The sequence below is a fragment of the Mus caroli genome, unplaced genomic scaffold (genome assembly GCF_978045245.1).
Source record: "Mus caroli unplaced genomic scaffold, Mus_caroli_1 scaffold_7, whole genome shotgun sequence".
Lineage (NCBI taxonomy): Eukaryota > Metazoa > Chordata > Mammalia > Rodentia > Muridae > Mus > Mus caroli.
In genome coordinates, this window is record NW_028227262.1 from 111,293,864 (window position 1) to 111,319,072 (window position 25,209).

The following is a 25,209-nucleotide window of genomic DNA, read 5'->3' on the forward strand; positions in this document are numbered from 1 at the left end:
GGAAACAAGTGATAGACCGTTGGTTTGTTGGTTTCTGTTTTTCTTCAGACAGCAAGTGCAAACTGCCCCGCCTTGGTGGCTGATGAGTGTGCTGAAATGAGGGCCAAGATAAAATCCTGTAAGAAGCAGCTGAGGGGACCCCTGGAGCCCATAGGGAAACAGTAGGACCTGCTAGGGATGGAGCACCAACTACATCCAGACTAGACAGCCGTACCAGACACAAGCTGGGGTTGAGGTGAAGTCTGGAAATCAGGGAGGTAGAAGTTTGTTTGCCTCATGATGGAGATGAGAAATGAAAGTAAAACTAGAGCCATCAGAAGGACAGCTTCACAGACAGCAGCCAGCTCAACCTGACTCTTCTTTTAGATGTTCATGCCTCAAGTGGGCTTCCAGGTAGAGGGAGCCCCATTAGTGTAGCTCTGTGGTCAGGTTGTCTGGGCTAGACCCAAAAGGACCCCTACTCTTTTTGACTAAGAGTTGTCAATCTCTCAGTCAGGGGTTGGAACCTGCCTGTTTGTGGGAGTATGTGAGCAGATGGCTTTTATCCACTGAGCCACCTTGCTGGCCCTTGGCAGGTGCTTCAGTTGGGTCATTTCCAGATCTGTAACAAGAACCTTAATGGCAATGACTCTGGGGACAGTGGAGTGAGGTGCTGTGAGGGGCAAGGTAAAGGAAACTTCCTACACATCTGGCGAGCTGTCACAGGATGGAGGGCACAGGGGAAGTTCCTACTTTGGGCTGAGACCAGGAGGGATTACCTTCTAAAGCTTTTTCTGCTTCCACAGTCTCTTCAGATCCTCTCCCGTGGACTCAGGGAGGGGGTGATAAGGTTGAGCCCAGATGCTGAGGGCTCTCAGTGGTGGAGACTGGTGGGAGCAGTTATCTGAAACCACAGAGCCAAAGGCCAAATGTTAGCCTAGTCGAGGTCAGCCTTATCACAGAGCACCAGGAACCCTGGAAGCCAAGGTTAGCGAGCGCTGAGGAAAGTATGGAAAGGGCCTGACTGGGAAAATGATGAGGATGAAGGTCGTCACCCACCGTCACCTTTCCTTGAAGCAAAATAAAGTGCCTGGGAGGGCTGGCTGGATTCAAGGACTCAGCTAGTGCCCAACAGGGCTGTGGTCTGTAATTCCTTCCTCCCTCCCTTTCTTTCTTTTTCTTTCTTTCTTTCTTTCTTTCTTTCTTTCTTTCTTTCTTTCTTTCTTTTCTTTCTTGTGTGTGTGTGACTTTTTGAGACAGGGTTTCTCTATGATGCCCTGGTTGTCCTGGAACTCACTTTGTAGACCAGGGTGGCCTCGAACTCAGACATCTGCCTGCCTCTGCCTCCGGAGTGCTGGGTTTAAAGGCAAGCGCCACCACTGCCCGGCTTCTTTTTCTTTTTTTAACTTGGACACAGAGGCATGCAGATCACCATGAGTTTGAAACCAGCCTGGTCTTCATGGCAGATTCCAGGCTGGTTGATTTTATCTGTATAGTGAGACCCCGTTGTTGTTTGTTGTTTAAAGTATATATATTTGTGTATGTGCAATCAAACTGAGGTCATTGGGTTTGTTGGCAAACATTTGCCTTTAACCAGGATGTCATCTGGCTGGGCCAGTTGACCTCATAAAATTGTATTCTTTCTGTAGGATTGATTAGTCTGTGTTAATTACCAAAGGATACAGCATTGATCTTTGCTGAGTGAAAGTTGAATGAACTTTTCCTTTTTAATCTACTTCACACATGCTAAGCAGGTGGTCTACCACTGAAGTTGAACTCAGTCTTTTAGGCTGGCGTATGGAATGATGGATTTCAGTATGATGTTTTCACATCTCCATGCCCTGCCGGTTTGTTCCCTTCTCCCAAGGCCCTTCCCTACTCCCCTGCACCCTCTTGGTACCCTCCCCCTTTTTAAAAGATTTATTTATTTTATGTATGTGAGTACTCTATTGCTCTCTTCAGACACACCAGAAGAGGGCATCAGATCCCATTATAGATGGTTGTGAGCCACCCTGTGGTTGCTGGGAATTGAACTCAGGACCTCTGGAAGAGCAGTCGGTGCTCTTAACCACAGGGCCATCTCTCCAACTCAGTAAACCCTTTCTTCTTCCCAATAATGCCTTCTGTGTCCTCGTTTCTTCTCCCCCTTTGCTTAGAACTCAAGATGCCTGCCGTCCCTCTCCCGGGCCCTCTTTCTACCCCCATGTCGTGTGAATATGGCTGTCTTCTTTCTCATTTCCGCTGTGACGTGCAAACATTGACAGTTGTCCTCTGTCCTTCCAGGAACCTCTGCAAATATTCTCACGATGTTCTCTCAGAACAGAACTTCCAGGTCCTGAAGAATCATGAGCTCTCCGGGCTTAACCAAGAGGAGCTGGCGGTCCTCCTGGTCCAAAGCGACCCTTTCTTCATGCCTGAGGTAGGTCCTGATTCTCACTTTAAACACCAGGCAAGAGTATTATGTGCAAGCCAGACATGCTGCTGCACACCTTTAAACCCAGCACTCTTGGGAGGCAGAGGCAGGCAGATCTATATGAGTTTGAGGCTAGCCTTGTCTACGTAACAAGTTCCAGGCTAGCCAAGGCTACCTGGTGAGACCCTGTCTGAACAAATGAGAGAAGAATTTGGGTCCACATGCCTCCTCCACTTGGCTGCCAGGGATTCCACTGTGAACAAAGATGGCTTGAAGACATGGCGGTAGCTGGACTGACTGAGGCTTAACATCAGGGTAGCCTTGGAATTGAAGCTGGAGAGATGCCTGAAAGATGCAGGCACAGGTTGTGTCACTGCGCCAGAGACTCCTACCGTAAATTCAGTGATAAAGAAAATATACTTTAAGCTTTTTACTCCTTGATAGCCTCATCAAGGACCAGTAGGCTGCAGCCCAGAAGCCAAACCTAGGCTACCACCAGTCTAGAAATAAAAGTCTAATGGAACACAGCCGTGCAGGTGAGTTTACAGATTTTCTGTTTCTGTTTCCCCGTCCAGGGGTCAGGTGAGTAGTTGCAACAGAGACTGACTGGCCAGAAGAGCCTAAATTGTTTACTGTGGATTGTTACAGAAGTACGGTGCCTCTGGGTCCTGTGTGGATGCGGGCAGGCAGATATGCCGCAGGGTTGGGAAGAGGGTCCAACACCTTTTTGCAAGACTCATGTTAGTGAGTTACGAGCCCTGTTGTCTTCGGAATGTGGCTTTCATCTCTTAGTACAGGGATTTCTGTCACCACTTTTTAGTCAGTGGGATTGTAGAAGGGAAGTTGAAGCCAAGCAGTTTACCCTTTTGAAAACTGGACACTGTGTGTAGCACATCTGCTCACATCTCATTGGCCAGTGCTAATCACATGGTCATATTAGTTGAAAGTGGGGCTGAGAAATGTAGTTGCTGGCAGAGTGGCTGCCTGTCAAGGACTTCTATTACTAGAGAAAAGACAGATGATGGAAGATAATGAAGTCTTATTTGCATAGGCTTATAGAGTGGAGAGTCAGTTGATGTTGCTCAAAGGACCACGTATGACCCGAGAAAAGCCCTTGAGTGGAGAATCCCTGAGTGTACCCACAATACAAAGTCATTAGCAGTCTCACACAGAATGGGAGACTGAGCAGGAGCAACGCCGAAAGGGGCAGAAGACAGACAGGGAGGCAGAGCAATACAGGAAGAGATGGAAGGGTAGAAGAGATATGAAGCTGCCAAGAAGGTTGGAGTTCTGTTAGATAAGACAAGCTAGCCAATGGAGATTTCTTGAGGATTGACCATTTGGGGGCATTTAAAAACTCTGGCACAACAGGTGATTTTTGAGGTGTCCACTGAGCTCTGAAGGCAGATTGTTGTGTAGCTTGAACACACAGTGATCCACCTGCCTCTGCCTTCCTAGTTGGAGTTAAAGGTATACCCCACCTCACCTGCTCTTTGTTTTATTAGAGACACGAGCACCCTATGTAGCCCAGGCTAGCCTCAAACAGACATACTTTCTCCACTTCTTGAGGGCTCATAGTAGTAGACACGTACTATTATGCTTAGTGTACCTGCTACTGGGAATTGAACCCAGGGCCTGTGTTACAAGCCAGCTCCTGGATTCCTCTGTGTCCAGGTGATGCTCATGGTTCAGATACCTCCCTTTAAGAACTGTGGTCTAGAATTAGATTCGGTAGCAGTTATGCGCTGGAGTCTGGTTCTAGAGGCTCTGTCGCTATTCCTGGAGTCAGCCTTTGTCTCTGCATCCAGACTCATTCCCAGTTCATACAGCCTATTGAACTAAACACCTTCATCTTTCAGCTGCCTGCAAGGTCAGGCTAATGACTAATCATTTTCTCCATCGAGTGGCTCAGACACCTGCCTCAGACTCCTTACTTTGCACAATACAGTCTTGTACTTTGTCACTCCGCCTCCCAACAGATGTTAGGCAGGCAGACAGAGCAAATATTTTCCTTCTGCTGTCAAAAAGGAAACAGAAACTAGAAGGTCACTGGGACCGGGAGGTTACCCGGCTGCTTCTAGGGCCTTGACCTTTAAAGCAGCCTCTGTTAGCCCTGTAGCCAAGAGGTCTGATTGCACCATCCCTGCCTTTACTCCAGCTCTGTAGAGCTATGTGTGCAGATGTGTTTGTTTAGAACACTGTAACCCAGGGGGCTGGAGAGATGGCTCAGCGGTTAAGAGCACTGACTGCTCTTCTAAAGGTCCCGAGTTCAAATCCCAGCAACCACGTGGTGGCTCACAACCATCTGTAATGAGATCTGATGCCCTCTTCTGGGGTGTCTGAAGAAGCTACAGTGTGCTTACATTAAATAAATAAATAAATAAATAAATAAATAAATAAATAAAACACTGGAACCTTCCTAACAATGTGCCCCTTTAATGCAGTTCCTTGTGTTGTGGGTGACCCCAACCATCAAATTATTTCATTGCTCCATCATAACTGTACTTTTGCTGCTGTTATGAATCTGCTATTTGACCCCCACAAAGGGAGTCTAGATAGTGGGTAAGGCTTTCCTTACTGAGTTGGTTATGGTGGTGTGTGCCTGCAATCCCAGCACTTGAGAGGTCAGGGAAGGAGGATTATGAGTTGAAATCTAGTCTGTGCTACATGAGTCCTCGTGTCCAAAACCTGAAAGCAAGGCTGAGCAGCACAGTGGTGTGCACCTTTCATTCCGGCTAACAAACAAAAACCAAGTGGGGAGGAGTGTGCACACCTTTATCCCAGTTCCTGGGAGGCAGAGGCAGGTGGACATCTTCAGAGGTCAAGGAAGGCTGGAGAGATGACTCAAAGGTTAAGAGGTCCTGAGTTCAAGTCCCAGCAACCACTCATAGTCATCTATACGGTGATATGGTGCCCTCTTCTGGCCTTCAGCCACACATGCAGGCAGAACGCTGTAAACAAAATAAATAAATAAATAAATAAATAAATAAATAAATACATCTGTTTTTTAAGAGTTCATCACCCTACTTCTTCCCTCTCTCCCACCCCTCACATACAAAATCATTTGAACAGGCTATTTGTTCTGGCTATCAGAGACAAATGACAAAATCCCAAAGTTGCAAATAACACACACACTTTTTTTTCCCCTTTCAACGCTGGAGTAAGTTAAGATCCAGATGAGACCTCCTCTTTGGGGCTCCCTCATGATGCCCTGTGTACAGCTTGCCATGCGAGTTTGATTCTTCCAGGAATTATCAAATTCATCACTATTTTTTCTCCTTTAAGTTTCCTTTCTTTTAAATGCAAGGTTTCTGCACTTGAATTTGTGATCCTCTTTGCCTCGGCCTCCTGAACACTGGGTTACAGGTATGCACCATCATACGTGATATTGTCTGTTAATTCTTCCGACTCTTCTGTCCCCAAATAAGTCACCAGTTGAATCCATCTCATCAGCCTTGGGTGTTGCGTGCATTGTTTCCCCATGGCTCTCCTGGTTTTTTTTGGGGGGGTGGGGAGGGAGCCTATGCATCCCTTAACTGGTGGTGTGGCAGCCAGATCCATGTGTTCTTACCTCACCGTTCTTTCTTCTTTAGATATGCAAGAGTTACAAAGGAGAGGGCCGCAAACAGATCTGCGGGCAGCCGCAGCCCTGCGAGAGACTCCACATCTGTGAGCACTTCACCCGGGGCAACTGCAGTTACCTCAATTGTCTCAGGTCTCATAACCTGATGGACAGGAAGGTGTTGGCCATCATGAGGGAGCATGGACTGAGTTCTGACGTGGTCCAGAACATCCAGGATATCTGCAACAACAAACACACTCGGAGGAACCTCCCTGGCATGAGAGGTATGCCCTTTCCCTTTTAACTGTGTGAATTTGCAAATATACAGAAACCACAGTGGGGCATAGTGATGCACACCTTTCATCCCAGCACTCAGGAGGCAGAGGCAGGAGGATTTCTGAGTTCGAAGCCAGCCTGATCTACAGAGTGAGCTCTGGGACAGCTAGGGCTATACAGAGAAATCTCATCTCAAAAAACAAGCAAGCCAGCAAACACAAACAGAAGAAAAACTGCAAGAAATCTGCCTGTAAAATCTCAACTTCACTATCTGCATGCGCCACTTTAATACAATTGAAATAATGATGTGTATGCAGTTTTACAAGTGGCTCTATCCCCTCATTTTAAAAGAGCTTATTATAGTCTGGTGGTGCTGGCACACACTTTTATATAACATACCAGCACTCAGGAGGCAGAGGCAGGTAGATCTCTGAGATGGACACCAGCTTGTTCTATGGAGGACATCCAGGGCTACAGAGAGAAATCCTGTCTCAAAAAAAAAAAAGTTTGCTTGGGAGTGGGACATGTGTGCATGTGTGCATCAGTTAATTCCAACACTTTGGAGACAGAGGCTAGCCTCAGGAAACTCTAGCTTGTGTCAAGTTGACATAATAGGACTGGCTAGCACGACTGTATTACTTATTATTTTGTGTGTGTGTATATACAGCCATATGTGTGGAGGTCAGAGGCCAACTTCCAGGAGCTCTCTTTCCCCAGACTAACCCCAAGTCATTCAGGCTTGGTGGCAGGCACTTTGGTCCACTGAGCCATCTCACTGGCTCCTCTTGTCTAGTGGACGTAGTAGAGGCCAAGTTTATGAAGGGAGTAGAATCTCTGACTCTAGGATCTGCAGTGAAGCCATGAAAAGCTACGTCTCCTGGTGCTCAGAGAAGGGTGCATAGTCTACAGAAGACTTTGCCCCAGAATCTGTCATCATTATTCCTCACAGAGAAACTATGAACAATGGCGGGTTTATCACTCATTAACCTCTCGTAGGGTAAGGGAAGGAGTGTTGTAAGTCCTAAGCAGCTTTAACTCATGCTTGGAAGACCAAACAGTACTGGGAAGATGAAATCAAAAGCCCTGCTTGTGAACCGAGCACAGGAATGCAGCTTCCACACCACAGTGCCCTGAACAGAGAGTGACTGTAGAGGTGGGTTTGTGAGCTCTTCACAGCGTGTGGGAGAGAGCTGTATATCATTGTCACTTCTAGTTAAGCTATGTAGTTAGACGTCATGACGGGGGAGTAACGAAGCTATCTCAGGCAGTCAACAGGTTCTCCAGATTGGGAGCGAGGATTAAAAAAAAAAAAAAAAAAAAGACAATTAGACAACACTGTAGCATGACCCCAGCCAGTTCTGAGACTGAAGGCGAGTTTACTTTTCTCCAGTCTGCCTTTATATCATTCTGGGTACATACAAAGAATATGGTCAGTCCTTAAGGCGTAGACAAAGTAGTCAAGGAACAAGCAGGGCAAAAATCAAGGCAATAAACAGAGTCTCTTGGTCACTGTGTCTAGGGGTTTATTAGGATGGTTCAGATCCAAGGAGCACATTCTTCATCTCTATTTGCCTTGAGCCTACTTCATTGTCCCAGCCTGATATCAAATTCCTGCCAAATTCCTAGAAGCAGCCCCAAAAGCCCTCCACAGGGGAGCCTTGCTTTTGCCACAATACTGTTGTCCCCTTTCCTCTACCAGGATAATACACACATGTTCCTCATAAGCAAACAGACACTACTGCACCTCCACCCCCAGCTTTCAAATGCCTTTCCACAGCAGACATCACCTACGTACGTAGGTACCACGCCAGACTTCACACACTGGGTCACTCCTGTCTTCTCTGCTTCCTAGACTTTTCTAGAGAAAAGATGCTGCTTTATCAGCATCTCCAGATTTTTCTCTCCCTTCAGTATATATAATGTAGGGCAGGCTAGCCTAGAACTTGCTGTGTAGCCAAGGCTGGACTCCTGTCTTAGCATCCTAAGCACTGGGATTATAGGCATGATCCACCCCGTCTGCCTTCAATTTCAGCTTTTCATAATATTAGGCACTTGTGGTAAATATTAATTGGGTGTTTCTACCCCACCTTAAGTCATTTAGTTTCCAAATACAAAGCCTTTATATTTATAATAATCCTTTAAAGCACGAGAGCTGGGCAGATATCAACCCTCTGTGCTATTTCGTCTATTTCCCTGTCAATAATCCTGAACTATCACTTGCCATGTTTCACCTGGGCTGCCTCTGCTCCATCAGGCCATCCCTCGAGGCCATGTGCTCATGATCCACCTACCCCATGGTACCTTCTTCCTTCTCTCTCTTCTCTCTTCTCTCTTCTCTCTTCTCTCTTCTCTCCTCTTTCCTCTCCCTTCTCTCCTCTCTCCTCTCAGTCTCTACTCAGACGCCAAGCCTGGGAAGCTAAACCCTGCCTACCTCTCTTCAGCCAAGCTGTAAGCATCTTTATTCAAACAATAGTTTCAAATTAAGGATTAAGGTTTTGCACAACAAAAGCTGGCATCTGTGAGAATTTCCCGTCTTGAGACAACTAGACCATTACAGTACATAGATAGCAACAGCCTAGCCTCAAGAGGCGCTAAGGGAGCTAGAGGAAGAAGCCTGGAGAGTTTGTGGCTTAGATGAAGTCTTAGCTTGAACCTGCATCCATTTACCATTTGGTTTCAGTGTTAGAAGTGCCTGCTCCGGAACCCAGATCATAATGCGTGACATCTCCATGAGTCGTGGACTTGTTTCTCTACATTTCAGCTGTCATTCACTGTAGTAATGAACGTTAACTCAGAACTAGAGTCTGGAGACACCCCACCTGGGGTCTTGGGGACTGGAGGGCTCACTGAATTCCAGGAGAGGCCAGAGGAGCTTTGGGGTCCTCCCTTGTCTTAGCCACCCACAGGCTGCTGTTATGGACTCTGCCGGGTTGCAGCTTCATCCTAAGATTCACAGCCACCACTTAGGAAACTCCTATGATAGAGCTCAGCTACAGGGCTGGATAAGCAGAGAGAACATGGAGGTAGGAACTAACCTGAGCTTGAATTTTCTCTCTGGGTTTCTCTTTCCAGCTCCCCACCCACATCGCAGAGGCGGGGCGCACAGAGACAGAAGCAAAAGCAGAGACCGCTTCCATCACAACAGTCAAGAGTTTCTCTCAACGGTCTCACCTCTGGGATCTGGTCCCCCTAGCCCAGATGTCACCGGCTGTAAGGATTCCCTGGAGGATGTGTCTGCAGATGTCACCCAGAAGTTCAAGTACCTGGGGACTCAGGACCGGGCACAGCTTTCCTCCGTCTCACCTAAGGCCGCTGGTGTCCGAGGACCCGGTCAGATGAGAGCAAGCCAGGAGTTTTTTTCGGAGGATGGGGATCCAGATGGCTTGTTTTCTAGGGATTGTTCTGATTCGTCCTCAAGCCGAACCTCTGCGGCTGGCTTTCCTCTCGATGCAGCACAAAGAAATGAAGCCGGGGCCATGAAAATGGGCATGCCTTCTGGACACCACGTCGAGGTCAAGGGCACGAACGAGGACATTGATCGCGTCCCGTTTTTAAATAGTTATATTGATGGGGTAACAATGGAAGAAGCAACAGTCTCAGGAATTCTAGGTAAAAGGGCCACAGACAACGGTCTGGAAGAAATGATACTACCTAGCAACCATCAGAAGAGTGTGGCTAAGACCCAGGATCCCCAGGCCGCTGGCAGAATCACTGACAGTGGCCAAGACACGGCATTCCTGCATAGTAAATATGGAGAAAACCCAGCGTGGCCAGGTACATCTACCCATAATGGCCCAAATGGCTTTAGTCAAATTATGGATGAAACGCCTAATGTCTCTAAAAGTAGTCCCACTGGTTTTGGCATAAAATCAGCAGTCACTGGAGGAAAAGAAGCAGTCTATTCTGGAGTTCAGAGTCTGAGAAGCCATGTCCTGGCTATGCCTGGGGAGACCACTACCGCTGTACAGGGCAGCAACAGGCTGCCTCCGTCACCTCTGTCTTCTTCCACAAGCCACAGAGTTGCAGCCTCTGGGAGTCCTGGCAAGAACTCTGCCCATGCCTCTATGAGCCCAGCCAGTGAGCCCTCGAGGATGATGATGATGTCAGACCCTGCTGAGTGTAAGTCGCCTAGGGGACTCCCAGGGCTTGAGTGCATAGGGAAAGACAAACAATACCAGGGCACTGAATGCCCTATCTGAGAACTGTAATCATTTCATACCCAGAAGTCTCCGGTGCCCTGGTGTCCATGATTCATAAAACAGCGGGGCTGAGCAGGCTCTCCGGAGCACCCCGAATCCAGGGAGGCACATGAATGTGGAGGCCAGGGTTCTCACTTCTGGCATACACACATCCTCTTTTGTTTTGCAGATTCCCTAGACTACATCGTAAATCCTGTATCTCCTAGGATGGATGATCATGGCCCGAAGGAAATCTGTCTGGATCATCTGTATAGGGGCTGTCAACAGGGTAAGTTACAATCTCCGTAGGATGCCTTTAGCCACTGTGGGTACTGCTGCTGTGAGCATGGCACACGCCAGCACTTGCTGGAGACTGTGCTGTTGCTTTTGAGTGATCTAATGAATTGGATCATAGGGTAAATAAATCTGTTTGATTTTTAGAGAAGACTTTTCCATTGTAGCTCAGCTATTTTTCTGATCCTTCCTCCTATACTCCCTCTTTCCTCTTGCTGTCTCTTGAGTCTTTTTAAAAAAAAACTTTTATAATATCATATATATATATATATATACTATATAATTATGTATATATAATGCAATTTTTTTTAAAAAATCATTTATTTATTTTATGTATGTGAGTATAATGTCACTCTCTTCAGACACACCAGAAGAGGGCATTGGACCCCATCACAGATGGTTGTAAGCCACCATGTGGTTGCTGGGAATTGAACTCAGGACCCTGGAAGAGCAGACAGTGCTCTTAACTGCTGAGCCATCTCTCCAGCCCCATAATGCACTTTTTATTTTCATAAACACACCTATTACCCCCTCTCGTTTCTTTCCTTCCCTCCCCTCCCTTCCCCCCCACTTCCAACAAGCCCTCCAAAAGGTATGTCCTTTTTATTTTTGGTAATGACCCACTGTGTTTAATCAAGATGGCTCGCATAAGCTCAAGTGTAGGGCTCTTTACAGGGGCACAGGCAGCTTATCAATGGCCACACCACTGAAGAAAATGACTCTTCTACCTCCAGAAAAGCCTTTTTCCTCCCCATCCTCCCCGTCCTCCCCGCCCTCCTCCATTAATGTCTTTTTAAATATTATAAATCACCCTTCTGTGAGCTCCTCTGTGATGCCTTTTTATTGTAAAGTAGCCATGTATTTTTAAACAGTTTCGCAGCCATTTAAGGAGCAGGCGAGATGGTTCAGAAGTTGAGCACTGACTGCTCATATAGAGGTCTAGATGAAGTTTCTGACGCCCACGGGGCTGCTCATAACCACCGTGACTCCAGTTCTAGGGCATCCGATGCCGCCTCCTAGCCTCCATGGGCGCCTCCATTCGCATGGTGTAGATAAACTCATGCAGGCACACGCACATGCACCTAAGAATTTTAAATCAGTTTTAAAAAAATCCATTATATTTATATATTTACTCATATGTATATCAACTAGACACATACGTATATGACAGCAATAATAATTGAAGAAAAAGAGATCATGAATTCAAGATGGTCCAGGAGGGCCTGGAGGGAGAAGGATGATGGAAATACAGCACACAGGTATGAAATTAAAAAAATATATATATGATTTAAAGCCAGCATTGAGAACTTGAGAGGTTAGTGTCTGTATCTCTGTGTTCTCGCTGGGATGATAATAAATAGTTCCTTACTCAGCAAGTGTCCAATCTAGTATCTTTTGTCACATGTGCTGGGGGCATTAGCTTAACAATGACACACCTTTCTTCGATATTAATCTATAATTAAAGTGAGCATCAGAGTATCCACAAACAGGAATACTGCTTAAAATAAGCAAAAACATGACATCTAGTCCAAATTGGGTATCAGATACCAGCTTGAGGAACTAAAAGATACCAGTCAGGTCATAATGGAGTGAGAGTGGTTATTGGGATTCATTCTGGAAGAGATGGCTCTTAGGCCAAGGCTTCAAAGAAAGACAAGGACCTGTCTATCCTAGAGAGCGCCTTGTCTTGGCCAGAAAAAGGTGTAGATCGTCTGGAACTGGAGCTACAGGTGGTTGTAAGCTGCCATGTGGGGTACTGGGAATCGAACCCAGGCTGTCTGGAAGAGCAGCCAGCTAAGCTATCTCTCCAACCCAGATTTGATTTTCTAATGGGTTTCTGTGGGACCCAGAGTAAATGGCACACTATGCAAGCAGAGGCCAGAATGATCAAAGGGGTGATGGGGAAACACCTGGCAGGTGAGATGGGGTGGTCTTGACAGGAAGCCAGTAGTGAACTTGAACAGTGAACTTGAATTGGTTAGAAACCCCAGCATTGACCGTAAAACCCTTCTTATCCCTGTAGGCAACTGCAACAAGAACCACTTCCATCTGCCCTACCGGTGGCAGCTGTTCATATTGCCCACTTGGATGGACTTCCAGGACATGGAGTATATCGAGCGGGCCTATTGTGATCCCCGAATTGAAATGTAAGTCGGTGGCTGTCCTCTATCTGATGGGATCCAGAACTTGAGCAGAGGGGCCTCAGCCTAAGGTACACCAAGCTGCTTAGTGCTAGAGATTCTGGGAAGATTTAGTCACTCAGGGACATAACAATGACGTGATTGATCTGTAGGTGTGTCCCTTGGAAAAACACAGTTCAGAGGTCAGCCCATGCTCTTAGTAGCTCATCACTATCTAAAACAGTAAAGGAGATCAGGGAGATGGCTTAGCACACGAAAGCACTGACAACCTGAGTTTGCTCCCTGGAAGTCATGAAGAAGCCAGATGAGATAGCCCACCCACTAGAAGCTGGTGGCCATCTAGCCTGGGGTATACCACATAACAGGAGAAAGAAGAAAGGTTCTGTCCCAGGAAGGTGATAAGAGAGAACAGCTCTACAAGTTGTCCTCTGCCTAAAACTCGTGTGCTGTGGCACGTGTGCCCACACTTACACTTACAACACACAGCAAAAATTATTAAACAAAAATACACCAAAACCCGGGAGGTGATGGTGACACACCCCTTTAATCCCAGCACTTGGGAGGCAGGGGCAGGCGGTCCGTTTGAGTTTGAGGCCAGCCTGGTCTGCAGAGCAAGTTCCAGGACAGCCAGGGATCTGTTACACAAAGAAATCCTGTCTTCAAAAAACAAACAAACAAAAAACCCAAACAAACAAAAAAACAAAAAAACCTGAGAAAGCCGGTCAGTTGCCTTACAAGTGTGAGAACCCCTCAAACCCATGCTTTTAAAATAGCCAGACACACATGGGGCTCACGCACTCCGAAGGCAGTGGTAGACAGATCTCTGAGTTTGAGGGCAGCCTGGTTTACAGAGCAAGTTCCAGGAGAATGAAGACTACACAGAAAATCTTATCTCAAAATAAATTAGTTAATTAATTTAAAAAATTTAAAAATCAAGACAGATAATGAGGAGTTGTCTCAGCCATAGAATGTTTGCCTAGCAAGCACAAGGTCCTGGTTTTGGTCCTCAGCTCTTGTTGCGGGGTTCGGGGGCAGGGGAGCAGGGCTTACGATCCCAGACCTGGGGAGAGAGCGACAAATGGATCCTTAGGGTATGCTAGTTAGCCAATCTAGCCTCCTTGGTGAACAGCAGGCCATTGAGACCTGGTCTTAAAAAACAAGGCATGAGGTGTCAGAGAATGACAGTTGAGGTTGTCTTCTGGCTTCTACATACATGCAGATATGTGTACATGCCTGTACACACACACACACATTTTTTTTTTTTTTTTTTTTTTTGGTTTTTCTAGACAAGGTTTCTCTGTGTAGCCCTGGCTGTCCTGGAACTCACTATGTAGACCAGGCTGGCCTTGAACTCAGAAATCTGCCTGCCTCTGCCTCTAGAGTGCTGGGACTAAAGGCGTGCACCACCACACCTGGCTACACACACACACACACACACACACACACATACACACACACATTTTTAAGAATGATTTAAATGATTCAGAATAAATAAGCCTTTGGCGTAGCTTATTGATTTAAGTATATAACTGACAGTTGGGGAGGTAGTAAGTGCTTGAATTCAATCCCCAGAACAAACAGAGTGTGTGTGAGTAATCTCGGTTCTGGGAGACTGGAGACAGGTGATTCCCAGCCTAGCCTGCTTGGTGAGTTCCAGGTCAGCAAGAGACCCTGTCTCAAAAAAACCCACAGTGGTTCTAAAGTTTGACCTCTAACCTTCATGCACACAGGTGCACATGCACCCCACACACATATAATTTGAATAACTATGTGTTCTGGTACAGACATTTGATATGTACCTACAATTTTGTGTGTGCCATCTCTGTGTTCTAGAAGCATCCAAGAAGGTGCCTTGGATTTCTGCGCTTGCCAAGGTTGGCGAGGGTGATAGCCACATTTGGTGTGCAAGAGGGAATTGTACATGATTTTCATCCATTTAGGAGATGTTCTGTGTTGTTGCATCCTGCCACTAGGAGGCGGCATTGGCTGTTCTCCTATGTAGATGAGACTTTTTTTTTTTTTTTTGGCCACTGTGGGGGGGGGGGGGGGCAGCATACTTTTCCTTCTTCATAAACTCAGCTCTCAATCTTGAAACTACTGGTGTTTAAGAATAGGATTTGTTGTGGGGCAGTGTGTAGCAGTATTCTTGGTCTTGCCTTCCCTGATTCTCCTAACCAACAATGCCTTCTACTTATTACTGAAGGTTCCCTGGTCTTTCCTGATCAAGGACCTAAGAGGTCTTTCTTAGGACAGCAGTTCTCAAACTTTCATCTCAACAGCATTACCATTCTTGAGACATATTGAGGACCTGTGTATGTTAATTACAGCTATCAGTATGACATATTAAAAATAATACCTAGGATTGGATGAGGGCTCAGTAGATAAAAGTGCTTGCTGTGTGAACAGGATGAACTAAGTTCAGCTACCAGAATACACTGGGGAAGGGGAGAATTGACTTCTAAGTGTAGTTCTCTGACTTCCATGTGTGTGATTGTGTGCACACACCGTATACACACATGTACACATACATGTATACACATATGCATCATACAATACATGCACATAAATACACATTTGCATCTTATACATAAATACACACCCAATGCAAACCCTCACATTATATATCCACACGTGCACATCTTATACACACATCACACATCATATGCACACACATCATAGCCACAACACCCCCTCACATCACAAAACTCATATACACACACACAAGTAAAAATGAAACCTGCTGTAAAGTTATGTATCACATAGCCTCCAGAAAGCTAACTTGTACACATGAAAGTAGGAAAGCACAAAAGGTAAATGGTAGGCGTTTTGCTTTGTTTTGTTTTTTAATGATTTACTTATTTATTTCATGTATGTGGGTACACTGTCGCCGTCTTCAGACAAACCAGAAGAGGGCATTGGATCCCATTACACATGGTTGTGAGCTACCATGTGGTTGCTGGGAATTGAACTTAGGACCTCTGGAAGAGCAGTCAGTGCCCTTAACTGCAGAGCCATCTCTCCAGCCCCCATTTGCTTTGTTTTTTGAAGTAGGTTTTCTCTGTGTAGCCCTGGCTGTCCTGGAACTTGCTCTGTAGACCAGGCTGGCCTCAAACTCAGAAATCCGCCTGCCTCTGCCTCCCTAGTGCTGGGATTAAAGACGTGCACCACCACTGCCTAGGGTAAGGGTCTTAAAGTCCACCCCCATACTGGTACACTTCCTCCAGCAAGGCCACATCTAATAGTGTCACTCCCAGGGCCAAGCATATTCAAACCACACATATGTCATACAGACAAATTACCTGTCTGGATTTCGGGGTTTTTATTATTATGTGTAAGACTAGGAGCTGTGCAAAGGAAATTTAGGCTCAATTCCCAATACCACTTAGAATGAAAGAGTCAGAGAGAAATAGAGAAAGACCATTTAAAGATCCACTGCAGCCCTGCAGTTTAAATTCTGTGTTCGTGGTAGGGGTAGCCAGAGTGCTGGGAACAGAGGTCGCGGAAGTTAATTTTCTGCCTTTCTCTCACAGCATTGTGATAGAAAAACATCGGATCAATTTCAAGAAAATGACTTGTGATTCCTACCCCATCCGTCGCCTCTCCACTCCTTCATTTGTCGAAAACACACTTAGTTCTGTCTTCACCACCAAGTGGCTTTGGTATTGGAGGAATGAATTGAATGAATATACTCAGTATGGGGAGGAGGTAAGTACCATTTCCCCCTGAGGTGGAAGAAGCCAAAGCACGATTAAAATGTTTGAAGCCTACATACCTATGTATCCTTAGAGAGTGGACATGGAAAGTGAAGCTTTGGGGTGTTTTTTTTTGGGGGGGGTAGGTGCCTTCCAGTTGCCAGTCCCTATATACTCTAGGAAGAATGAAAAACACAAATCTATATTGTTTTTCACTTGGGAGACACAGCTCAGTCCTATGTCCCTCTTTCCCATTCTGAAAGATGCCATGAACTAGCTTTCTGTGTTATCAGTTCCAAATATACAACCAGCTGAAGGGGGACTTAGGAGACCGATGGAGAGAGATGTCTCCATGGTTGTTGCACTAGCAGAACACCTTAACCTGCTCTAACATACAAACCACACTGGTCACTAGTATTCAGTCAGTTTGGACTGACACAAACTTGAAATCGGACTAGAAGATTCTAGGCTGACCCACAGTGGTGACTTAACAAGAAGGAATTGAGTCTGGAGAAGCTGAACATCTGTCCCTTTCTGCAGATGTCTGTCTTAAAGGGGTGGGGGTAAGGGGAGAAGGCAGAGCAAGAAATGTCTGCCGATCAAAATGACTTTGAAAGAGACAAATGAAGCCAAGAGTAAAGGACAAAGAAATGACAGCGAGAGTCTGCCTCGTTAGAAGTGAGGGACATTGGAGCTACCAAAGCAAAGAGAGACACACTGTCCATTAGAAGGACCCAGCACCTCTATGAGAAACACCTTAACTGCAGGACAGGGATGCCACCATTTCTACTAAAGTGTTAATGTCTCCCGTGTAGACATTACAGACAGTACGGAAGGGAGGCCGTGTGCAGTAGGGAGGGGCTCTCCAAGGGGCTCTCCATCCTCAAGGCTGCAGCGCAGTGCTTTCCAGAGGTCCCAGCAGCACTCACATTGTATCAAAGATTCTTCCAAGGAACCTGAATGAGCAACAAGGTTTGGGGGCGGAGTTGCTGTTTGAAATAGGCTCGGTGCCAGATCAGAGGTCTCGGTTCCTGTGCTCTTCTGCTTGTTCCAGAGGCCAGGTGGAGCGGTGCTCTGTTCACAGTGGGCTCCTGTGACAAGGACAGTCCAGATTCTTCTTACAGTCAAGCCAAGCATGCTGTCAAAGAGCCGTTGCATAGACATGATTTTGTCAAGTGCTGTGGGAATTGACATTATAAGCCCAAGTTAATTAACCTTGGGAAAGATGAAAATAAACTGTATGTCTCCTGGTTCCGGCCTTGTGATAAGGAAGAAAGATCAGGAAACATTTGTATCCTAGTGACATCAGTGCCAGAGACCAAAAAGAGAATAGGAAAGATTTAAATTTGTATTTAGTGCCACTGACTAAGGTACCTGACACCAAACCTGACAACCAGACTTCCATTTTCCCCACAGAAATATGTAAATGTAATTTAGACATTAAGTATGTCTAGGGTTTTTGTTTTGTTTTGTTTTTGTTTTTGTTTTTGTTTTTTTTGGTTTTTCGAGACAGGATTTCTCTGCATAGCCCTGGCTGTCCTGGAACTCACTTTGTAGACCAGGCTGGCCTCCCATGGTGGAAGAGTTTGATCCCTGGGACCCACATGGTGGAAGATGGAAACTGACTTCTGTCCTCAGACCTTCACAGGGGCATCCTATGGCTCGTGCACTCCCCCTACACTCCCACTAAATAAATGTCACAAGGTTAAAAAGAATATATGTAGGTCAGGCATGGTAGTACATGCCTTTAATCCCAGCACTTAGCAGAGGTAGTTGAATCTCTGTGAGTTCAAAGCCAACCTGGTTCAGATAGTGAGTTCCAGATCTGGTTTCAAAACAGGGAGAGCAGTGTATGGGAGAATACTTAAAAAAAAAAAAAGTTAGCCAGGCAGAGGCAGGAGGATTTCTATGAGTTTAAAGCCAGCATGGTCTACAGAGTGAGTTCCAAGACAACTAGGGAGAGCTATACAGAGACAGAAACCCTGTTTTGAAAAGTCAAGGCAGGCAGGCAGACAGACAGACAGACACAAAGTGAAATAAAGTTAGAAACTGTGATAAGAAACAAGATGGGGGCTGGTGAGATGGCTCAGTGGGTAAGAGCACCCAACTGTTCTTCCGAAGGTCCGAAGTTCAAATCCCAGCAACCACATGGTGGCTCACAGCCATCCGTAAGGAGATCTGATGCCCTCTTCTGGCATCTGAAGATAGCTACAGTGTACTTACATATAATAAATAAATAATAAAAAAAAAAAAGAAAGAAAGAAAGAAACAAGATGGAAGAGGAAAGTGAAACCATCACGTTTTATCTACAAAGTTCAAATGCAGCGAAGTTAAGAAACTCATGGTATGGGCTGGCGAGATGGCTCAGTGGTTAAGAGTGCTGACTGCTCTTCCAAAGGTCCCAAGTTCAAATCCCAGCAACCACATGTGGCTCACAACCATCTGTAATGCAATCTGATGCCCTCTTCTGGAGTGTCTGAAGACACCTACAGTGTACTTACATATAATAAATAAATAGATAGATAGATAGTGAGGATAGCTACAGTGTACTTACATATAAATAAATAAATAGATAGATAGATAGATAGATAGATAGATAGATAGATCTGATGCCCTCTTCTGGAGTATCTGAGGATAGCTACAGTGTACTTACATATAAATAAATAAATAGATAGATAGATAGATAGATAAATAAAACTTGTGGTATTTTTAGGATGATTTTTGTATTTGTGTTGGGTTGAACTCAGCTGGAGTATCTGAGGATAGCTACAGTGTACTTAGGAAAAAAGAAAGAAAGAAAGAAAGAAAGAAAGAAAGAAAGAAAGAGAAAGAGAGAAAGAAATGCTTGGTATTTTTAGGATGGTTTTTGTATTTGTGTTGGGTTGAATTCAGCTGCACCAGATCCTAGAGCCTTGTTAGTCACAGTGAGGTTCTCAGTCCATCACCTCGATGATGTTCAAATACGGAACCACCAAGTCCTTCTCCTAACGCCTGAACCATATTGATTCTGTTTCCTGGTGTACTTCCTAAGATAACTTTTTTTTTTTTTTTAGATTTATTTATTTATTATATGTAAGTACACTGTAGCTGTCTTCAGACACTCCAGAAGAGGGAGTCAGATCTTGTCGTTAAAGGATGGTTGTGAGCCACCATGTGGTTGCTGGGATTTGAACTCCGGACCTTTGGAAGAGCAGTCGGGTGCTCTTACCCACTGAGCCATCTCACCAGCCCCCCCTGGTGTACTTCCTGGGTGTGAAGTTTGGAAAAGTAGATTCAGGCACAAAGCTGAAGAGATAGATGATGTAATTGTCTCTGAGCTTACTGCCTCCATCTGCTAACCTAGGCCTAGTCTGGGAAGCTCCTAGCCTCTGTACAATCTTATTTAGGCCTAGAATAGTTCACCCTCTGAGACTTGCTGCTGAATAACCTCACCCTTTCTAGCTCTTTCTGAGCTGATTCAACTCAGCTGTTCGGGTTCAAACAGCTCTCCAAGCTGACTAATGCAAATTGGCTTCTCTCTCAGCCTCTGTCTGACATTTTGCTCTGCTTGGCCTCAAACTAACTCTAGCAATGTGTTCTAATCCAGCTGCTTCTCATTCTCTGGCTTGTTCTGTCTTTGTTGTGCCAGGAAAATGTTAGTGATCCCCAAAACCACAGATAAGAGCCAATCTGATGCAACTCACAGCAGGGCCTTATTCTATTGGAGCCAGCTCGGGCCCCCACAGCACAGGATGGGATTTGGTCGGCGGTTGGGGGGGAGCCCTGAATGTCTACTGGGGCAAGGCTTTATAGTAAGCAGCAAGCAGGAAGTATGTGTGCAAGCATCTCATTGGAAAGCTACTGTGGCCTTTAACACAATTGGCCGATGCTAGGAGTCATCATAAATTTATGCTCCCCTCTGCACTGGTGGTCGTTAGGCAAGGGGTGGGCTTGTAACCTGTGTGTGTGTGTGTGTGTGTGTGTGTGTGTGTGCATGCAGATATGTTAGGAGAATACTGGAAATACTGATCTTGTTGAGGGAGTAATCTTGAAATGCTGGTCTGGTTGGGGATTAGCCTAGAGACTTGAGCTAGGCTCAGGTTTTGTTGGGGGTGGGGGTGCGTAACTTGGAAACTAATGCCTGTTAGTTTACCTGAGTTCAAACTTAGGTCAGGTTCTCTAAAAATGGAGTCTGAACTTAAAAGGTTTGGCATCTCATCTTCACCTGTGTCTGGCTTCCACTCTCTATGTAACCTGTCTGTAAAACGGTTCCAGTAAAACTGCCTCCTCTCTCCTCTCCTCTCCTCTCCTCTCCTCTCCTCTCCTCTCCTCTCCTCTCCTCTCCTCTCCTCTCCTCTCCTCTCCTCTCCTCTCCTCTCCTCTCCTCTCCTCTCCTCTCCTCTCCTCTCCTCTCCTCTCCTCTCCTCTCCTCTCCTCCCCTCCCCTCCCCTCCCCTCCCCTCCCCTCCCCTCCCCTCCCCTCCCCTCCCCTCCCCTCCCCTCCCCTCCCCTCCCCTCCCCTCCCCTCCCCTCCCCTCCCCTCCCCTCCCCTCCCCTCCCCTCCCCTCCTCTCCCCTCCCCTCCCCTCTTTCTCTCTCTGTCTCTCTGTCTCTCTCTCTCTTTCTGTGCTGCTCTCTTAAGCAGCTTCCCTTTCTCCTCTTCTCTGTTCTCCTCAGAGTTGGGCATATTCCTATTCTGTCAAATCTTTCTCTGATTCACTTTGTCTGCTACTCACTCAATTAGACATCACATTCAAACATGGGTGCTTGCATCTACAAACTAACTTTACCTTTATTGTTTCCGACTAAAGACATGTGCTAGGGCTGAGCCACACCACAACTAGAAACAGGGTTTTCCAGTAAACAACACATCTTAGGGTTCACAGAGTGATCAGATACCCTGCGACAGGCTCTCATTAGAAGTATAGTCAGTTTCTATAGAACAGTGCTCTCTCCATCACTGTGTCAGACTTGGTGTCTGGTGGGAAGTTAGTAAGCCTGGCGTGTGAGAGCCTCCCTAGTTGCATTATTAAAGCAAAATTGTGTGAGATAGAAGAGTAGAGATTTCCTGAAACTCTTTACCTATGTCTTCTTCATTTCTGTGTGAATAGAGCCCAGGCCATACCAGCTCCGAAATTAACTCCGCATACCTGGAGTCATTCTTCCACTCCTGTCCCAGGGGAGTTTTGCAGTTCCACGCTGGTTCACAGAATTATGAGTTAAGCTTTCAAGGTGAGTTCTTGTCTTTGGTGGTGTGAAGTATCCATCGAATCTGGCACCGAGCACACAAAAGTAGACAGTCCATGTACATGACGCACCCAAGGTCAGGGGTCTTTTTTAACATGGTGGAACAGTCTCTGAGAGTGGTCTGGGGCCCTGTTTTCAACACACTCTTTCTGTGCAAACTCCCAGAAGAGCCTCCAGACTCTCTATGCCCACTTCTCTCCCAGAACTCAGATTGAACAAGGCATCTCTAGAAGGTTCTTCAGTTCTATCCGATTGTTTCTGATTCTGGGTGGGACACTTGACTGCTTAGTTTTGGATGGCTACAGTGGAGATCTTGGGCCTCTGGGCAGGCTTAGACATCTAGAAACTTGCTCTTTTTTTCTTCATGCCTTGTTTCTTGATCAGTGACCTCATTTATCATGTACACTTGGGCACTTGGCCCAACACCATGTTTATTTGAGCCTCTGTAGGAAAGTCATCTTGGTAGCTTCCACCAGTTTGTTATGTTAAGTGAAAGAGAAATGAGATCTGAAGCCAGCTTGGCTTTGAAAGCACTGTCCCCTTGGTATTGTGCCTCAGGGACATGCATGCAAGTAGCCAGACACTTGCCCTTTCAGGGACAGTTTTTTTTTTTTTTAAAGATTTATTTATTGATTATAAGCTGTCTTCAGACATTCCAGAGAGGGAGTCAGGGACAGTTTTGAAGAAGTGAGACTTTCTCGAGTCCTTGTCTTTTCCAGTTGTCTCTGAGGCTTGAGCCCTACGCCATTTATTATATTGTAAACAATGTAATTTTGGGAATTATATTTCACCAACCGATTTTGGGAATGTACCTGGCATTCCCACCAAGACATGTTGAAATATTCTCACTGCTTTTGTCTTCTGTGTCCACTAGACAAACAGCGAGTAAATAAACTGGAGTATTGAATGTCAGTGGGCTGTTAGGCAGGAGCTTGAAGCAGACACCACAGAGGACTGTTGTTTACTGGCTTGCTTCCCTGGCTTACTTCACTGTAAAGCAAAGTACTGTAAAGGTGTCTTACCTTATACAGAGCAGTTCCATCTGCCTGGGCATGCGATCACCCACAGTGGGCTGGGTCTCCCACATAATTAGCAAGTAAGAAAATGCCTCCCAGACTAATGCCCATGGGCTAATCTGATGGAGGCAACTCCTCATCTGAGGTTCCCTCTTCCCAAATATGTCTTGGTTTCTATCAAATTGTCAAAAACTACTGTGATTAGTGTTAAAAATTATGGTTATGAGAACTAGGTATTAAAAACTAATTGGGGCCGAGTGGTGGTGGCCCATACCCTTAATCCCAGCACTCAGGAGGCAGAGGCAGAGGCAGGTGGATCTCTGTGATGCTGAGGCTGGCCTGTCTATAGAGCAATTTCCAGGAAAGCCAAGACTACACAGAGAAACTTTGTCTCGATACTCCACCACCACCAATAACAACAAGACAAAAACAACAACCAAAAACAAACAAAACCCTAATGGGGACCCAGGGCATGTCTTTAATCTCTGCCCTTGGGAGTCAGAGGCAGGAGAATCTTTGTGAGTTCTAGGGCTATTAGGAATGCATAGTGAGACCCCATCTGAACACAAAATAACACCCCCTCCAAAATCAAAACAAACAAAAACTGAATTGGTTATCATTAAGTGAAAATCATTGTATATCAGATTTGTTATTTTATATGTTTTGTTTAATATATGAATGGATTTTTAAGATTAATGCTATAAGCAAAGCAGTTGTTAACCCCAGAGCCATCTCTTGAGCCCTGGACCTTTTTTTTTTTTAATGTGTCTGGATATTTTGCCTACATGTTATAAAACTGTGCCTGTTGCCCATGGAGGCCAGAAGAGGGAGCGCACCTAGAACTGGATTTACAGACATTTGTAAGCATAGGTGATGAGGATCAAACGTGGGCCCATTAGATGAGCAGTCTGTGTTCTTGGTTGTTGAACCATCTCTCCAGCCCCGCACCGCCTTTCTTAACATCAGAGCCATGGGGAGATTTTGAGCATCATTGCAGCAATAGCCAGGTTACCCTTTTAATTTTCTTGGTCTTGTTATATCAACCTTACTGAGTCCTAATGTCTCAGTAAAATTGATCCATTTCGCCGGGCGGTGGTGGCGCACGCCTTTAATCCTGGCACTTGAGAGGCAGAAGCAGGTGGATTTCTGAGTTTGAGGCCAGCCTGATCTACAAAGTGAGTTCCAGGACAGCGAGGGCTACACAGAGAAACCCTGTCTCGAAAAAAAAAAAATTGATCCATTTCACTTATGCAGTTGGCATGACACTTTCCATCTGTCCCAAAGTTTGCCCTGCCTCTTTTTGTCTTTCTCCCTCCCTCCCTCCCTCCCTTCCTTCCTTCCTTTCTCTTTCTTTCTTTCTTTCTTTCTTTCTTTCTTTCTTTCTTTCTTTCTTTCTTTCTTTCTTTCTTTCTCTCTCTCTCTTTCTTTCTCTCTCTCTTTCTTTCTTCTTTCTTTCTTTTCTTCTTTCTTTCTTTTCTTCTTTCTCTCTCTCTCTCTCTCTCTCTCTCTCTCTCTTTGTGTGTGTGTATTGAGATGTTGAGACAGGGTTTCTCACATGGCTATCCTGGAACTTGCTTTGTAGACTCTCCTTGAACTCACAAAGATCTGCCTGCCTCTGCCTCCCTAGTGCTAGAGTGCTAGGCATAAAGGCGAGTACCACCACTGCCTAGCCCTGACCTGACTGGTTTACGACATCTGGAACCCATCTTTTACTCCATGACAAAAATATGGCTACCTTGCTATAAATTCCTATAGGTCAATTTTACCATTTTTAAAACTTCAAATTAATCTCTCCCTCTCCCCTCCCCCCAAGACAAGGTTTCCCTGTGTAGCCCTGGCTATCCTGGAAATCTATATAGACCAGGCTGGACGCGGACTCACAGAGTTCTGTCTCTGCCTCTGGAGTGCTGGAATTAAGGGCCCACCTACTACCCAGCTATGAATAGATTCTCAAAGTATATATTCACACCTAGCTGGGTTCTTTCACTTATAATAGTGGGTTTTAGAACCATTCATGTTGCCTCCCTTTTAACAGCTGAATAATATTCCATTAGGAATACATTCTATAGTTTATTCATTCACCCATTGTTTTCCAGTGTTTGGTTATCAATAATGCAGCTATCTTTGTGTGGATACAGGTTTTCACTTGTTTGGGTGGGGTTCCTGGATATGTTGGCCTTTCTGAGAAGCTAGTTAACTATTTTCCAAAAAGAAATGTTATTTTATAGCAATGCATGGTAATTGTAAAAAGTCACTCTTAGAATTTTGAACCAAGTCTACCATTGATTTATCTACAAGTACCCTTCTCTGTTTGTACATGAAAGATTCATTCGTGGCATACATCTTTAATCCCAGCAATCAGAAGGCAAAAGCAGGTAGATCTCTGTGAGTTTGAGGCTAGTCTGGTCTACAGAGTGAGTTCTGGAACAGCCTA

General features: G+C 45.5%; 1 protein-coding gene across 1 annotated transcript in view; it reads left to right on the top strand.

Annotated features, from left to right (window-relative positions):
- The window catches only part of Zc3hav1 (zinc finger CCCH-type containing, antiviral 1), a 48,489-nt gene that overhangs the window by 12,548 nt on the left and 10,732 nt on the right, over positions 1–25,209 (top strand). Inside the window, exons 2-8 of the mRNA XM_021164844.3 lie at positions 2,263–2,398; positions 5,986–6,238; positions 9,303–10,349; positions 10,599–10,697; positions 12,726–12,849; positions 16,374–16,548; positions 21,624–21,744. Of these exons, the coding sequence (XP_021020503.1) occupies positions 2,263–2,398; positions 5,986–6,238; positions 9,303–10,349; positions 10,599–10,697; positions 12,726–12,849; positions 16,374–16,548; positions 21,624–21,744 (1,955 nt within the window). The remainder of the gene's footprint in view (positions 1–2,262; positions 2,399–5,985; positions 6,239–9,302; positions 10,350–10,598; positions 10,698–12,725; positions 12,850–16,373; positions 16,549–21,623; positions 21,745–25,209) is intronic.